The following is an 18,586-nucleotide window of genomic DNA, read 5'->3' on the forward strand; positions in this document are numbered from 1 at the left end:
TGCTCTGGCTGCTCATTCTCAGTTCCACATCTACCCTTCCTAATTGGCTTATGCCATCCTTCAGATGATACTTTGCCAACATATCCTTTTGATCTTCTAATGCGATGCTAGATCATGTCAACAGAGGGTGCAAAAGAGAGGCCTAGAGGAAGAGGCTTCTCTGGGTTGGCACAGTTGCCCAACAAGCTAATCTGATTGCAACACCAGGATCCCATATGGGCACTAGTCCAGACTTAGGCTGCTCCACTTCTGATCCAGCTCCCTCTTCGTGGCCTTGGAAAGCAACACATGACGACTCAAGGCCTTGGGACCCTGCACCCATGTGGAAGACCCAGAAGAAACTCCTGGCTCTGGATCACTGCCAGGATTAGCACAGGCTTCAGATCAGCTATGGCACAGTTCTCAGTGTGTCTCTCTTCTTCTCTGTAATACCTGCCTTTCAAATGAAGCTAAGTAATTAAAAAAAAAAAATAGGCTTCTCTTTAAGTCGCTGGATTGCTTCTTTCAGTTCTCCTACCACAGCTGCCAAAGGCAAGTGGGAAACGCCAGTAGGTGGTTACCTGTGACCAGCTCCAACATACTCCATCACCCAGCAGGCTATAGCCATTCTCTCCATCTGGGTGTGCACTTTAGACTGGACCACAGCAGTGGGAAGTTTCCTCCTTGAGAATTCCCCCTTAAGTGGAGGTAGAAGTTGCTCCCTGCCATTACTACTGCAATACTCTTTTAAGACTCTTTTACAACTTTGTCACTTAAACACACTGCACTGTACAGTTAACGACTGTACTTAATTTCCTTGTTCAAATAACCAGCGTGGTTGCTCTCTCCTGACCAGACCCTGACTCACACATTCATGCTTATATCCCGTGATTCTTTGGTGGGGGAAGAAGGATGATTTTTCGAGCACTTGACAACAAAAACCTAGTGTTTGCTTTTCTTCTACTTGGGAAGAGCACAACAGTTTTACATATCATGTTTAGTAGCCAAAAAGAGAAAGGATCCTGTTTTATACATACTATTTCAAGATTGCTTCATCGATTTGAAATGTATACTGACAGTTTTACTCATCGGTTTTCTCCCCAAACACCTGCAAAACCTATGCTTGGCCAGGAAAAAGCCAGGAGCCAGGAGGTCCATCTGGGCCCCGCAAGTGAGTGGCAGGAACCCAGATCCTTGAGTCATCAGCTGCAGCAATCCAGGCACATTAGTGGGAAGCTGCACTGCAAGTACAGGGTGACCAAGACTCAAACCAGATACTCCAATATGGGCTACAACTACCTCAAGCAACAGCTTAACTTCCTGTGCCACAACACTCATCCCCACACACACAGTCTTTAAATAAAAATAAAAGCAAAAAGGCTTATTATATTATTTTCACCTGATTTTAAAGAAATGTGAATAGTAGGTTTGATATCTTACATGTTCTAATTCTTAGAAACTGGAAAAAGTTAAATTCGTACTTTATGTCATGACTATCAATACTACAGATGTGGAGGTAAAGTTGCTGAATCACAAGGTACAGAATATTTATCCTTGACTTCACACACCAGAAGAAATGCAATTCTGAAAAATTTATGTTGTTCTAAATCAAATTCAGTCAGTCATCAATTGAAATACATAAATAAATACAATTAAATCTAAAAAGAAATGGAAATAACCAAATCCATGATTTTTATACAGATGTAAAAATAAATCAGAAAGATTTTTATGCAGAAGTCTCAAGGTAGTAAAACGATCTTCCATATTCTTATCAGAAGCACATGTTCCCACTAAAAAAATTTACTCACTATCCACCATGTGGTAAAAAAAAACAGAAAAGATTCTGTAAATACAAAGAAATGGATGTCAACCATTTCATTAAGGATGCAGGAAAGAATAGCCTGCTTGACAACTGGCTGAAAACTCTCTTGCTCTTCTAAGATCAGCTAAAAAAGGTAAAGCAGAAATACGTATGGTGGAAATAGACAAAAGGTTCAACAGTTCTTGAAATTTCAATACTAACAATCCTAATCATTACAAAATTCAAAACACTTTAGGAAATGAAGACAAAGAAAGGCACCCAGATACTTTTCCTCAGTAAGCTCTTAGTGAGGCACTCTAAGCACAATTGAGTAACACAAGAAAGACTGGGGACACAGAGAAAGCGGTCAGCTCCAGCTAGGGGGCAGGCTGATAACATTTAACCAGGGCTTGAATAAGTTCAGAGTGAAGAGGGAAAATCTTCATGTGCAAATATTCACACTTGGAGAATTTAGAGCAAGTTAATCAATAGATGTGTCTGGAATACCAAACCTCCCAGGCAGGTGCGGAAAAACATCAACATGAAAATGTGGCTTAACTTTTTTTTAAAGGGAAATCATATCTACTTAAAGCCTCAGGGAATCAGCTCAGTAGTATATGAAGGGTTTTTATAGCCCTAGTGATACCTCTTCCCCTTCCCTCTTCACTAGCTGCCAAAAGAAAAGTTAAACTATTAGTGTTGAGTAACATTCACACACACACACACACCTGAGCAAATAGTAAGCTGAGTACTACTTCCGTATTAGGGTCAGGGGTGATACTTATAAATAACACTTAGGATTTGAAGCAGAAGAAATGTAACAGTACATTCTGCCCTGCCCATACCCAAACTGAAGATCCAATCATCGTCAAACCAAGAGGAAAGGGAAGGAAAAGAAAAAGAGAAAGAAAAAGAGGAGGAAGGGGAGAGAAGCAGGCAGAAGGGAAGGGAAGGGGAGGGGAGGGATGAGAGAAGGAAGAGGGGAAGAGAAGAAGAGGTAGGAAGGGATGAAAGAGGAGGGGAAGGGAGGAACTTCAAGTTGTTATGGCCACTTGTGAACTCCTATTAGGACTGGTGCAAAAGTTCTCTAAAGGCAAATAAGATACTTATTTCAGATTATCAAATTTTGCTCAAGCAGTTAAGAAAGTTTGCAATGCATTCAATACGCCAGCAATTATAGGCTGTTTTTTGCTACATGCTCAAACCAGGAATAATAACAACCATGTTTTTGTTACCAGAATACATAACAATACAATAAAGTATATGCTTTTCCAGATGAAAGAACAGCCATGGCCTCAGCTTGCATTTTTGTAGTTCTTCTCTCCCTGGAAACTTTGCAATGTTTAACCAGCTTTATCTTATTTAGGGTTAGGAGTTGGCAAGTAATATCACATTTTACTAAAGGCAAATCTCAAATACCAAGATAAGAAGTCGGGCAATTCTAAGCCTAGAACCAAACACTGACAATACATTCACATCTTTTTAACAGGAAAGGTGAGACTGAGAAGCCACAATAAGCTAGCTAGGACTAAGAAGGGTATTTAACAGATCTGTTATCCTTCAATTGGAAGAGATCAGAGCAATTATGACAGGAAATACAGCATAAGTATCACATTAAAAATGACTGAAGGGAGGTAGCTTTCATTCTCAGGGTTAAAATGTTGCTCTCCTGTATCACAGTGCTTGAGTTCAATGCCCGAGTCTTACTCCTGCCTGCATCTTTCTGCTAATGACTCTAAGAGCTATTGGAAATGACTGAAGTGATTACCTCTCTGCCTTACACATGAGACTTGGAAAGGGTTCCTGAGCCAAGCTTTGGGGCCTGGTCCAGGGCCACTGTGGGCACTTGCACAGTGAACCAACAGATAAGAGTTTGCTTGCTCTATCTGAGAGAAATGATAGGAAGGAGGAAGGCCAGGAGTCTGGTAGATAAGCAGGGAGGGTAGGGTGGCCTAGTTCTTACCCCAGAACTCCCACTTTAGATTGTCCCAGATTTACCAATATCCTGCACTTACTAAAAAGCATGTTAAGCTAAAAAAAAAAAAAAAAATCCCATGTTTAAATATGGCAGAGAATCACTAGTTTAAATAGGATTCCTTGGAACCATTAGTTACTAATGTGCATCAAAGCCTCCACAGGCAGTTATGTGGCACTTCCAAAACTTCTTTCACTACAGGACAACATTCCTTTTTCATTGTCCAAAAAAATAATTTTAACAGCTTTACCACTGTCTTGTAGACTGACAAAAACTAGTAACAGAGTTTAAGCCCCCTACTTTATCAGGAAGTAAGATTATTTTCAAAGACATACATCTCACACTGACATTTTAAGAGAAACTAGGACGGACTCATTACCTTCTGGTGATCATCTCTGTAACACTCCTGTTGCACCATTTCCAAAAGGTTTAGAGCCAACTGCTGCCTTGAGGGACCTTCTTCATCCAAAAACATGCAGTCTTCCAAGGTACTGGACGATAAAATTTGCAGAACTGGCATCACTAGCACCAGAGACGACTTTGGTATTTTCTGATCCTCAATGGAAGACAGGAGCTTCAAAGCTATTAGTCAAGAGAGCAATTCACATTTTTAAAATTAATATAACCCGACAAAATGCTGTTTTGCCTAAGAGTAATATGTTTTCTCTCCCCTTGAAAATTGGGCCAGACACAGTAAATCTTATAAAAAGGAGATGAGAAATTAATTATCATCTAAAACAAGCTGTTCATGTATATCACTGAAACTTTGATGACATTCTTAGAAAAAAATGTCTACCATATATCATGAAGTATAAATCAACTCTGCTTGGGGTCAGTATGGATTTTTCTCCAACATAAGTCAACATTTGTCCTTAATATCCTCTGAGATACTAGTAGTGTCATACCAAGTGATCAAAACGAGATCAAATTCAGCTGCAAATAATTGATACAGGACTGCCCTACAACTGTAATTGCTAAGAAGCTGATCACGAAAGTGTCAAAGTCCGGAAGCAGTCAAACCCATTTTAATAGCTAATTCTAGACTGGAAACTTAACTTACACATTAGGAACATACACACAGGTAATAAATTAGATGTAGAAGACTACTAACAGAATAAGTTAACGCAAAAGTACAATTATTTTATCAAGGTTATTGTATACATTCTGATATGTTGAAGGATACTATTCATAGATTTCAGAGGTAAATGTAACCAACTGAGTACTATGCCAAAAAATTTATAAATCATGTCAGTAGGTGTCAATATTTTATTTTTAATCATTTGGAAATCAAACATCAACTTGATATAGAGGACAAATATCATGTATGCTAACCCTACAAATTTAGTTATTTTTGTTACCATTAGTAATTTACTTATTTTCACTTAAATATTAGTTTTAATTTATAATTACCTCTGATATACAATGAAAAATCATTATGTTTAATAAAGTAAGAACTGAATATAACACAAAACTTTTACTTTCCTATATTATAAATTTTCCAGGCATCTTTATAAGTTGCTATTTATAATCCAACTAGTAGTAATTGCCAGCACAATATTATCTTAATTCTGTGAAATGTTTAAATAATCAACATTCTCTTATTTTTCCTATTTGTTTAAATACTCTTTCCTAATATACAAAAGGACAATTCTTCCTTATTTTTTAATACAACACATTCACTCAATAGTTTTCAGCATTGTTTATTCACTCTGACTATGGTAAATTCAAATCAGAGACACTGACTTATAAAAGCAAAAAGGTGGCCCCATCAACAAAGAAATCGTTGAATGTTAGAATGTACAACATCCATTAAATACATATGAGCCATAACATAGGAGTACGTCTTCAGAATTAGAAATATGGCTTCTTTAGTCCAGAGCTTTTAAGTTTTGGAGCCAAAAGCAAACAAAATCCTTTCAAACAAAATACCCAGGAAAAGTTAGTTTATAGAAATAGAAAGCAAATCAACATTTGTCTGTAGCTGTGGGTGGGAATGAGGGTCAACTACAAATGGATATAAGAAATGTTGGGGGCAATGTTCTAAAACTACACTGTGATGTGTGCTGTACAAATAGTAAATTTACTTAGAAGTGTTTTATTGAACACTTTAGGATGGTGAATGCTATGATATGTAAATTATATGTCAACCAAGCTGTTTCATAAACTATGAAACCCACGGCTGTCACAAGAAGCAGCATTGGTAAATCATAGCCAAATGCACTACTTTCTGTAAGGGGAAAAGTAGGCAAACCCAGATCAGGGCACAAATGAGCATAAAGCCAGCAAGCAAAAGCAGGGTAGGAAGCAAAGCCTCAAGAGCAAAGGACCCCTTGGTGTGCAAAAGTCATTTCCCAAGCAGATAGCAAATCAAAGTGTAATTCACTCTCAAAATTCTGACGGCTCCAGACACCCAGAATAAGCCACCCAATAGTGAATTCATCTCACCACTTTTTAAAAATAAGGATATCTGGCGATACTGTACAACATCATTTAGACAGATCCCCCCCTCAATATTACAGGGGTTATACTGGATCATGTAAAGAGAGGCAACAGTAATGTAGACTTGTACTTTAAAGGTACGACTTGTTTGCCCATTACAAGCCCAAGCAATTTGATTCTTGACCACATTTTCCTGACTGGAATATTCTTACCTCCCTTTCACATCTTCATTCACCTTTCTTTAAATCAACACTGGACAATCAAAAGAATATTATCTTTCATTTGTTCCACCTAAATTCATATCAGTCTACTTTAAAATGTCCAAGCAATATGAAAATAAAAGATAAATTTAGTTTGGTGAAAAAAGGATTTTGACCCATGTAGTTTTTCTTAATATCTACTTTCTATTAACACATAATATAAATCAAATTTTTGTTCAACGTAGCTCCAATCATGAACACTAAAGCTATAGTTTATAAAACAAAACAAAAAACTGCCAACAACTTTCTTTCAAGGATTTTATGTTGTTATTTCTCACTTTGCTGCCCAACTGAGAATAAGATTGAGATGCCCTTTAATATATTTGTTGGAGAATTCAGAAAAGCTACTACAAACAGCCAAGGTATTTGGTAAATTATAGTAAAAAGAAACACCTAGTTGGGCTAGGAAACAAAAATTCTATTTGATAACAATTAACAGGACAATTCAAAGGATGGCATAAAATACTATTCAAGTAACTCTTCCCAACATCTGTGCCATGTCTACACTGGATTCTGGTGAATCTAGTTTAGTTTACCTAGGGTTAAGATTGGCTTCTGCTGACTCGCTGGCGTTTGTAGAAGAAGTACAGCTATTCCAATTATGACCAGATCAACAGGAAAATCCTGTAAGAACGGTGCAGGAGAGAAGATTCATTGAAAAAGTTGGCAGGTTCATGGCTTTATAACATGTATCCAAGAATTGCACATTCAATATCAAATATTATAAACCTATTGTTCAAAATTATTTATACAGCTAATCAGCTCCATTGAAGAATGAATGAATGCCACATGGTCTGAAATAAGCTAAAAATAATATTTCACCTAGTCACAAACCAACAGACTACAAACCAAAATAATTCAGAGGGAAAATTCCTTAATCCAGTAAACCAACAAGTTTGCAAAATAGTTGATTTTTGCAAACCATTGAATATTACACAAAATATCAAATTCAAGAATATTTCATTTCAGAAAAGTAGCTCAGTTTTTCAAGTACAGACATGACTTATCTATAATTTATAATGAATTATACTAAACACATTTTAATAAATCTTGTTACTATAATAAAAGAAATAATAGTGGCAGAAAGCAGAGATTAGTTTTAATCAAAGTAATTTATTAAATATATTTTGATGTATCAAAGCAAAAACCATCAGAAAATAAAATCATTAAGTTTGCAAATTATATTAATAAAATGAAAAAGATATAAACATTAGGTTCTAAAAAATGTAACAAGATTTTTTGAGGTTTCTAACCGAGAAAATTATATAAATGAAACTAAAGGATTCCTCATACTAAAATTAGTTTCCTGAAATATAAAAACCCTTTTAAAGTAACACCTGAGAAAAAGCAATATACTCCAGCATGCTCAGAAGTTATAATCTTACAGATAATTTCAACTTAGGCACAAATTAATAAATACCCTAAATGAAGTTTCACCATTTGAAGAATGAATTTAATCAAAAAGCAGAAAATTTTTAATGTATTTATTTATAGAGATTTCTAAAGATAGCAAAGGCAGAAATTATTCTGTAGGTTTTAAAAAAATGTCATATAATCCAAACTGTATATTTGGGTACAATATACAAGTATGTTCAATATTTTGAATATGGTCGAGATTAAACAATTCTTAATTATCAGAGGGCAAGAAACCAACATACACAGTATATACCATCACACCAGTAACAATATACTGGAAAGCTTTTTTCACTCAAGCTCTCAAGTAGTTTTTTGGGCTGTGAAATAAAATAGAAGTGTTTATAGTGTCTAAAATATAAAGCTAAAGAGACATAAGTGAAACTATCCTTCTCCAGGAAGGGAACAAATGAAAGGACTGGCCTATTCAGAAGAGTGGAAGAGAATGAGATAGAGATTCGACATACCAAAATAAGAAAAAATAAATGGTAAATATTTGGACCAGATAACCCTTTAATTACTTCTAATTCTAAAGGTTACAAGTTCTTTGATTTTTTTAATGTAAATATTGCCAAGGTACTGTACCATTTAATGACATTTATAATGAAAACCTGCACTGTTGGGGACCAGCTCAGTGGCTCAACTGGCTAATCTTCAGCCTGGAGGCAACAGCATCCCAAATGGGTACCAGCTTATTTTCTGGCTATTGTACTTCATATCCAGCTCTTTGTTTATGGCCTGGGAAAGCAGTGAAGAATGGCCCAAAGCCTTGGGAACTACACCCATGCTGGAGACTCCAAGGAAGCTCCTGGATCCTTGATCAGATTGGATCAGATCAGCTTAGACCGTTGCATTCATTTGGGGAGGGAGCCAGCAGATGCAAGACCTTTTCTCTCTTTCTTTCTGTGCAAATCTGCCTTTCAATTAAAAATTCATAAACCTTTATTTTAAAAGATACAGAAACCAAGAAAGCAAAAAGCCAAAGGAAGGAAGGAATGGAGGGGAAGGGGGAGAGAGAGAGAGAGAACAAACATCATGTCCCACTGTAAATACTACAGCTCCTTCGGTAGCAAATGGCTCTGCACCGAAGCAGCCTGACAGTTCTACCCGCCTTTCATGAGCTTCTTGCCTCACTCCATTCCAGAACAGGGAGTCCTTAAGTTTGGGGAAGTTAATGATCTATGGGCCACACCTTGACAAACTGCCAACAGGGATCCATAGATAAATGCTTGCCCCTTTATTCTAGAATCCTCCGGAGGATTCTGAGATTTATTTCAAAAATCACAACATCATAACAGGTGACTGGACAGAGAAAACACACACTATAAAATATTATTCAGCCATAAAAAAGGATGAAATTTTGTCTTTTACAACAAAATGGATGCAACTTGAACCCAATACACTTAGTGAAATAAGCCAGTTCCCAAAAGACAAATATTTTGTTTTCCCTGATATGTTATAACTAATTACACAGAATAACAAAAATGCAATCACTATAAGACTAACATTTTATATTTTGGTTATTGTTTGACCCCACATCTATGCTCCTGAGGAATAATAGGGTGGTGTTTTGTTTTTTGGGTTTTTGTTATTGTTATTTGGTTTTTTTGCTTTTTTTTTGTTTTTGTTTTTTTTTTCCTGCTTGATACTTGTTAAATTCTTTACCTAAAACTGAAACTATATCATTTTTAAATTTTAAAAAGGGGGCTGCGGCAGTTGCACAACTGGTTAAGCCTACACCCTGTGGCTCCAACATTCTAAATGCACACTTCATGTTCTGAGAGCTCCACTTCTGATTCAGCTCTCTGCTGACACCCTGGTAAGGCAGCAGAGAACGGCCCAAGTCCTTGGGACCCTGTGCCCATGTGTGGGACCTGGAAGAAGTTCCTGGTTCAGCTTCAAAGCAGCTAAGCTCTGACCATTGCAGCCTTTTGGGGAGCAGACTAATGAATAGAAAATTCTATCTCTGTCTCTCCTATTCTCTCTGTCAAATCTGCATTCAAATAAAACTTTAAAAATCTTTTTAAAAATGAAAAAAAAAGAAGGAAAGAGAAGGACGGGCAATGGGCAAGGAACTTGGGCAACAGGAATGGTACAGAGGGAAATATCACACTGTTTCTAAATCTATATTGTGAAATGCATGAAATTTGCCCACGTTTCGTAAATAAGCTAAAATTTTAAAAAGAAACAATGGCAAAAAATAAAGCTGAATCTAATCAAATCTCTAACTTTGAACAGAGAAACATGATATAGTGTAAAATGAGAATGCACTCAGTAAAACCCAGAATATAGGAAACATAGCTCAGATAAAAGTAATTATCTATTTAGGTATATTATCTGTATTATGGAATACTCTTATAAAACATACCCATTATATCATATGTTACAATTATCTACAATTATACATCTAAATTAGGGGTTGATACGATTTTTTTCTATTTAATATATAACCAGTTACCTAACTGAAACATATAATTATGTCTATTATATAATATGTAATAAATTTAATCATTTAACATACAATATAATTATGTATGATTATATAATATACAATATTTAGAGTCTCGATTTATATAAAAACACTATTATGAGATTGACAAATTGACAAATGATATACCTGAACCTTTCTCCACTTTCAGATAATACCAAAATACATACTCACTCTAATTTCTTCACCTGGCATTCAGTCCCTTATTCCACTTACATCCATCACAACCACTCTTCTGAAACTGCTTCCTCCAATATGACCAATAAATTTAATTGCTGCTGCCTAAACTACCTTTTAATTCCTAATTTTACGTCTTCTCTCCACAACACATGCCAGTCAAACATCCCTTTTTTGATATTCCTGTTGTCTCTTCTACTTCCCATAAAATCTCTCCAGTTTCTCAAGCGCCTCATTGCCAGGACACTCCAAATGTCAATGATCTTTGGCATTCCATCACAAGCCTTGCCATCCAATCCCTTGAAGAAACCTCCCACCTCCAAGGACACATCCACAAATCTAACTCCAGCATAAGCTTCTAGCCTGAATCACAAAAATCACATATTTGATAAAAATCACATATTAACATGCTATAAAACATACATAGGATATTCTTGAGGTGGAATAAGGTGAGAACGATGGGACCCTAATCAAGCCAGGTCAGTGTCCCTTTTAGAAGAAATCATAAAGCTCACACATTCTCTGCCATTCTATGACAAAGCGCGAAGGCAGAAAACCATCTGCAAACCAGCAGGGTAGCCCAGAAACAGAAGTGTTCAGAATGCTGACTCTGGATTTCTCAAATTCCAGAACCATCAGAGACAAATATATGTTCTTGTCCCAGTCTGGAGTATTTTCCATGGCAGATCTAACTAAAACACTCCTGTCACTTTCTGCTCTAATGGTACCACTCTACTCAAAATCTGCCCCATAAAAATGCCCTTCCACATAAAAAATATGGGGGATATATCTCTGCTAAAAAAGCCCTCAACAGCATAACACTGCCTAAGAAATAAAATGTAAAGTCAAGTATGCTCCATGGAAGCCAAGCCCAGAATTTCCCGTCCTTGCATCATTTCACATATTTGAATCTTTTGGGCAGGTCATGCCTGCCTATTCTGTCACAATTCTGCTTTTGGATATACCACCATTCTCTGAGCTAGAACACCGTCTGAACTTGTAGACTGCATCATGCCCGACTTTCCCTGTGTTCCCATTATTTCTAAGTATATACCGATAACACTATCTATCTCACATAATTTTATGACTACTTATTTTTATGACCATGAGCCTTGTGAGGTCATAAAATGCATCCTTTTCATCTATGCAGTCTATAGAACCTGCAATATGGAAAAGGACCAGTACTTGTGTCATAGATGGATAAAGGAGGAAAAAAATATATATATATATATATCAAAGTGGATCCTTAACTGATTCCCAAAAAGAATTTGATGCTTCATATTTTTGTATGAAACTACATTAATAATAGTACAATCTATTGGTATTAGATCAAATCCCCATAATATATATTAGTCATACCACTTAGTTTCTCTAAGACTCACATTTGCTGATAGATTATAATTTCTTACTATCCTTACCTCCTTCAAAACTTCAACACTGTGCTCTAAAAGGCGAATGAAAGATGAGCATTCCCCAGTTATCTTTAAGCTGACTTCACAGACACACAGGAGTTGAAGGGTAAGCTGAGCAAGCTGAACTTTCCAGAAAATAGGATGGCGCGAAAGACTTGAATATAATTCTTCAGCAAAAAGCATTACTTCTGTTGTCTGTATCAAATCTTTCATCTGTTGAAAAACAGTATTATTCAATATTAAAACAATATTCAGAGAAAAGCAAAAGACATACAAGCATCCCTTGACATAAATTACTTTTACTCTAAACAAAAACAAATTTAAAAAATAGTTTTAAAGGAGATGAAGGAGGTTATTGGAACTTAATATTATACTATACAACTCTGCCTCTTTCTTTGTCATTCTTTGTTACTGCTGGTTGGCACAAATTCTTTCATTTACTTTTATAGTTTCTCTACAAGCATTATGTCTTAAGACAAATTATACTGCTGTGTCAACATATTGAGCAAAATTAATTAAAGCTACTTTTGGTGTCTACAAATGAACTCTCCCTTTTTGCAGCTCCAACAGAGATAGCCAGGAGTTAAAGGTCAGCAGTCTATTCGGACACACCACTAAACCTGTCAGCTGCAAGAGATCTCCTCAGGCAGCATTAAATGAGTATCATTTCCAAATTTCACCTATGAATAAATGACTTTACTCAAATGGTACGTTATCGTTTAAACTAGCGAATATATTAGATAGGAGGGATTTGGTTGCTCTTGAATCTCAGTTCAACTCAAACCCAGCTATCCCGATCAAAACACACACACACACACACACACACACACACACACACACACACACACACACACACTCACTCTCTCTCTCTCTCTCTCTCTCTCTCTCTCTCTCTCTCTCTCCCCACTTCCCAGAGATTATAAACAACGAGCACCTGCTTCAATCAGGAGCCTTCATTCTCTTAAATTCCTCAAGAGGAAAGCCTACAGTTGACTAGCTGTAACTTTCACCAGTTGTTAGCATTATAATAACTTAAAATGATAACATACACATGCAGAGAAGAAATAGTTCCTAACTATTTTACAATTATATATAAATCATAACTAAATTATTTTACTCTTTTGCAAATATAAAGAGACTCCAAAAAGTTGATGGAAAACAGAATCAAAAGTTGATCTGGGGGCAAAAACGTTTTTAAGACCACGAAAAATTTTTTGTAATTTGCCCACAAATGTCCTGAAGAACACCCATATGTTTAGATTTCAAAAAATTTTGCAGTAGGAGTCAGGTTAAGCTGCTGCCTGCAAGCTTAACATCCCATAATGGAGTGCCAGTTCCAGCCCTAGTTGTTCCACTTCCAATTCAGTTCCCTGCTAATGCACATGGGAAACAGTAGAAGACAGTCCAACATAGATGGCTTGTACCCCTGCCATCTATATGGAATGCTAGGATAATGTTTTGGTCCTGGTTTCTGCTTGTACCAACCCAGGCCATTGAAGCCATTTGAGAACTAAACCCTGTGGATGTATCATACTTCCCTCTCTTCTTCCTCCCTTCCTCCTTCCTCTCTTCCCTCCTTTTGTTCCTCCCTCCCTCTCTCCCTCTTCCTCTATCTCTGTCTCCATCATTTTGCCTTTCAAACAAATAAACAAATCTTTTTTTTAATTTTACCTTGCACATCTTCAAATCCACTTCCCCCCCAAAAACTTTAATATACTCTCATATAGTGGGAAAGGCAAAAGTTCACCAAATAGAAGAGACAGATTCAAAGCCAAGAAAAGTCAAATGTCTATTTGGCAATATATTTCCTCAAGTGCATTTTGTTCAAACTTGAAATTTTCCATATTAAAAAAAAAAAAAAACAAACTCACAAGGCATTGCCGGAAAGTTACCATTTAGGGTTTTCTGATCTTTAATATAATGAAACATAAGAAACTTTTGAAATAATCATAATTAAAATGAAAAAGACTTCCATAATTGGAAAAGCAATTAGTAAAGAAAACAAAATGTGAATTTTATGGCCACACCTTCATAATAAGTAACAGGATGGCAAGAATATTTCTAAAAAAATTATTTTAGCTAATTATTATTCTATCCTGGTGCTCAATGAAAGTCAGTTTTGTATTCAACTCTAAGAGAAATATTTCATAACGCCACATTGTGAGTATCAATAAACCAGAGATCTCAGCAAGTAAGTGTGATAAGCCTGGAAAATATTTCACATGAAGACTGGAGAACAATAAAGGACAGGGAGGAAGATTAGGAAGAAGGGAAAAAAACAAGCTAAGAAATGATCCAGATAGGCTATTTTGTTCCAAGAATAAAAACTAATGTTAATTAAAGGGAAAGTTAACATAAAAAAAAACATTCTAAGAAAAAACGGTTGCTTTCTATCATTCCTATCACTAAAATATCCAACTAACCACAGTATGGTCGTCTTTTGCAGTGTTTAAAACACCTGCAATGACTGGAGAACTGGATTATGCCTTCTAAGACCAATTCCAAATTCTGATTCTTCATTCTAATAATGCAAATTTATCAAGTATTTATATGTTTTATATTACTGCTTCGGATGATTTGTTCCTACTTCTCATAGCTTAATTATGTCAAAATGCCACAGTTCCCACAAAAAATCTTCAGATCCCATTTCTAGGTATATGTAGTCTTGTCAATACAGGTTCATAAAGCCCAGCATGCTAGCCTAGGGCTAAAGTCCTCACCTTGCATGCTCCGCAATCCCATATGGTTGCCGGTTGATGTTCCAGCTCCTCCACATCCCCTCTACTCCCTGGTAATGGCCTGAGAAAGCAGTAGAGGACACTCCAAAACCTTGGGACCCTGCACCCAATGAGAGACCTGCAAGAAGCTCCTGATTCCTGGCTTTAGATGGGCAGAGCTCTGCCAATTGAGGTCACTTGGGGAATGAACTAACAGAAAGAAAATCTTTCTATCTCTTCTCTCTGACTTTCCTAAATATATATATAATATATATTAACTATATATTATATATTTTATATTTAATATATATTAATTATACATATTATATATATATTAAAAGAAGAAGAAAGAAGGAGGAGGAAAAGACATAGGAGGAGAAGGGAAAGGAAGAGGAGGGAAAGGAACAGAAGGAGAAGGAAGAAGAGGAGGGAGAAGGAAAGGGGAAAGAGAGGAGGAGGAAGGGGAAGGCAGCAAACATTTATGAAAGTGCATAAAACTAGGCAATATAAGCATGGTATGCAAAAAAAGAAAAAAATGTATCCTAACTCAAAATACTCGGCCTATACACTGTTTTATTTCCCAGACTGAACAAAAGCTTTGGAAAAAGCCATAAGACAATTCATTTTAATGAACTTTTGTTTGCCTTGATTATAGGAAAGCATGTTTACAAGTCACAAAGGAAAGACTGACTCTAGTCACTCTTTCCTAACACAGTTAAAGCAGGTCATCTGTGACCTCAAATGATCACTGTGGAATATATTCCTAGATTCCCTCGAAAAGCAAGGCTGCATGGTGCTCAGATTCCAGACAAACAGCTAAACCCAATTATGGGATGGCCTGATGATTGAGTAACTACATTAAAATCACAACATGCAAACAACTAAAAATTTTTTATTGGCATTTCCGGAAATAACATTCAAATTTCTCTCCAATTTCCCAATCCAAAACACTTAAGCATTTTATCAATATCTCTGATGACCACTTTACATCCATCTACTTAGAATTCTAAGATTTTATTTATTTGTGTTAATGCATTTACTAAACTGGGGCTCCATCGAGACACCCTGGGGACTCCCTGGGGACCATAGCACCTGCCCTTAGGGAACATGAGAAAACTGGCATCCAGCCCACAATAGGCTAGCCAATTGCATCATCATAACTGTATCTGCACACAGACACATTTCTTTTTAAAAAAAACTATTTACTAATATTTATTTAGTAAATAAATGATATTTATTTAGAAAGACAGGGAGGTAGAAATCTTCCATCTGCTAATTCACTCTACAAATGCTCACAATAGCCAAAAGGAGTCCAGACAGAGCCCAGATCTAGGGTCTTCACGTGCATCTCCCATGTGGGTGCCACAAACTCAAGTGTTTGAGCCAGTATCTGCTGCTGCCCAGACGCATTTGCAAGAAGTTGAATCAGAAGAGGAAGCTGAGGTGGGAAACAGTTGCAGAAAACCCAAAATCCAATGTAGGGGGCCTAGAGGCTAAAGTCCTTGCCTTGAACTCGCCGGGATCCCATATGGGCGCCGATTCTAATCCCAGCAGCTCCACTTCCCATCCAGCTCCCTGTTTGTGGCCTGGGAAAGCAGACAACAATGGCCCAAAGCCTTGGGACCCTGCATCCGTGTGGTAGACCTGGAGGAGGCTCCTGACTTCGGATCTGCGCAGCACCAGCTACTATAGTCACTTGGGGAGTGTGTCATCAGATGGAAGATCTTCCTCTCTCTCCTCCTCTCTGGATGTCTGATTTTGCAATAAAAATAAATCTTTAAAAAAAATCCAATGTAGAATGCAGGTACTAAAAAATGACTTTATCTGCTGTGCCCATATTTTTCTTTAAATTGACACTAAAAGGCCTTTTTTATCCTCTTGTAATTCTCCCAGTATATACAGCACAAAAACTAAACTCATGTGATAAATTGTTGTTAAACAAAGAAAAATTTAATTCCTAATCTAAAAATGGACTGTGCTGAAAATTAAGTTAACATAGTACTTGTCCATATTACTGTTAACTCCAGACTTGGTTCTTTTATCTAAAAGACTTGCAAACATTTCTAGAATGAGGCTTGTCACTGACTTTGCCGAATCACGTGGATTCAGAGCTACTTTACATATAGTGACAACTATCACCAGACTCACAGACCAATGATGATTCTAGCGAAGAAAGCAGACCTTACCTGTAAACATGGAAGCATATCACAACACAGCTGAAGAATCTGCCGTTCCAATATTGATGGCTGCTCTTTATCACAAAGACTCCAGGGTTTAAGTAAGACTTTCAGCAGGGCTTGTCGCAGTTTAGCATATTCTTCTAGCTGGGATGGTTCACAATACAGATACCAAAGAAACGGTGCCATTATTTGAACACATGAAGCTTCTGACCTGCAAGTCATGTAACACATTAGCCAGGCACTGAGTCAAACACACAACCAAGTGAGTAAGTCAGGAATATCAACTTACAGTTCATGGTATATCATATATCACTCTGCAAGCACATTCAATTTCTTTTTTTTTAATAATAATTTTCTATTCCAGCCTACATAATTCTATGCCAAACACTTTTTGTACTGGAAATACAACTCAACAATTGAAGCCCAAAAGCCAAATGCCCAAGTGATAAGAGTCTCCACTCGAACAACAGAATACCATCTACATTTCCAGGAATGGTCACTGATGAGCATCCAGATCATCTGAGAGCCCTTTTAATGTAAAGATGCCAAGATGTACTCTCTGGAGTATAACATAGAAATGCATTTTGGAAAATCTTCATATATGAGGATTGATAGAAAACAAATTTACAACCTTAATCCATTGCTGGTAAGAATGTAAACTAGTACAACCATTATGGAGGACAATATAAACTCAACTTTACCATAGGTATATAAGAACAGCAAAAAAAAAAAAAATGACTTGAAGGAAGAAATAGCATTTTAATTAGGCTTGTCAATACAATTATATAATGCTGTACTTTTCACTGTAATGTTATTTTAAAACATTCAGCAATAACAATGTGAAAGTTCTCAAATTTAATTTTACTTATTTATCTATTTATTCATGTAGCAAAAATTTTCAATGACTTGCAACACACTCATACTTGTTTAAATGCAGTAGTAAAGAAAGCAAGAAACAAATATACAACAAGTTTCTACCCTCATGATGACCAATCTAGGTTTTTTATCAAGTACGAATAATTATAACACACACAATTGAAAAGAAAGGCTTTTGAGTTTATGAACATTATTGAAATGTGTATTTCATCATAGCATCACCTTAGGAAATAAACAGCTTCATAACTAAAAGTATGAGATAAGGAGTTTATGGGTTGGCATGTGAAGTGAAACTTCCCAGAAAATACATTTAAGAAATGTTGCTTCACTGTCTTTCCCTAAAAATGTATTTTCCAGAGTGAATTTTAAAAAAAACCTATTCAGATATCAATGAACACAGTTCAAATATCACGAATAGCCAAATATACTGGAATGTCTCTGTTTCCTCCTACTTTGAGATCCTGAAAGTAAAACACACATAAGGAAATATATTCCCAACATGCCATTATAATGTGACATCAGGAGCCTTTAGTGCCTCTCTAAGGAAAAAAAATACTATTTTAAAAAAAATCTTCTTGGGCCCGGCGCGGTGGCGCAAGTGGTTAAAGGTCCTCACCTTGCCGCCCGGGATCCCATATGGGCGCCGGTTCTAATCCCGGCAGCCCCGCTTCCCTTCCAGCTCCCTGCCTGTGGCCTGGGAAAGCAGCAGAGGACGGCCCAAAGCTTTGGGAACCTGCACCCAAGTGGGAGACCCGGAAGAGGCTCCTGGCTTCGGATCGGCATAGTATCGGCCCGTTGCGCTCACTTGGGGAGTGAATCATCGGACGGAAGATCTTCCTCTCTGTCTCTCCTCTCTGTATATCTGCCTT

The 18,586-nt window shown here is 36.7% G+C and overlaps 1 protein-coding gene across 3 annotated transcripts in view; it reads right to left on the reverse strand.

The window, feature by feature from the left end:
• The window catches only part of FOCAD (focadhesin), a 232,601-nt gene that overhangs the window by 161,647 nt on the left and 52,368 nt on the right, over positions 1 to 18,586 (reverse strand). For all 3 annotated transcript variants that reach the window (XM_040963884.1, XM_040963886.1, XM_040963883.1), the window contains 4 exons: positions 16,848 to 17,052; positions 11,951 to 12,157; positions 6,991 to 7,078; positions 4,135 to 4,337 (listed from right to left, as the gene is read on the reverse strand). In XM_040963884.1, coding sequence (XP_040819818.1) covers positions 4,135 to 4,337; positions 6,991 to 7,078; positions 11,951 to 12,157; positions 16,848 to 17,052 — 703 coding nt within the window. The remainder of the gene's footprint in view (positions 1 to 4,134; positions 4,338 to 6,990; positions 7,079 to 11,950; positions 12,158 to 16,847; positions 17,053 to 18,586) is intronic.

The sequence above is a fragment of the Ochotona curzoniae genome, unplaced genomic scaffold (genome assembly GCF_017591425.1).
Source record: "Ochotona curzoniae isolate NIBS_2020 unplaced genomic scaffold, NIBS_Ocur_1.0 scaffold_3208, whole genome shotgun sequence".
Lineage (NCBI taxonomy): Eukaryota > Metazoa > Chordata > Mammalia > Lagomorpha > Ochotonidae > Ochotona > Ochotona curzoniae.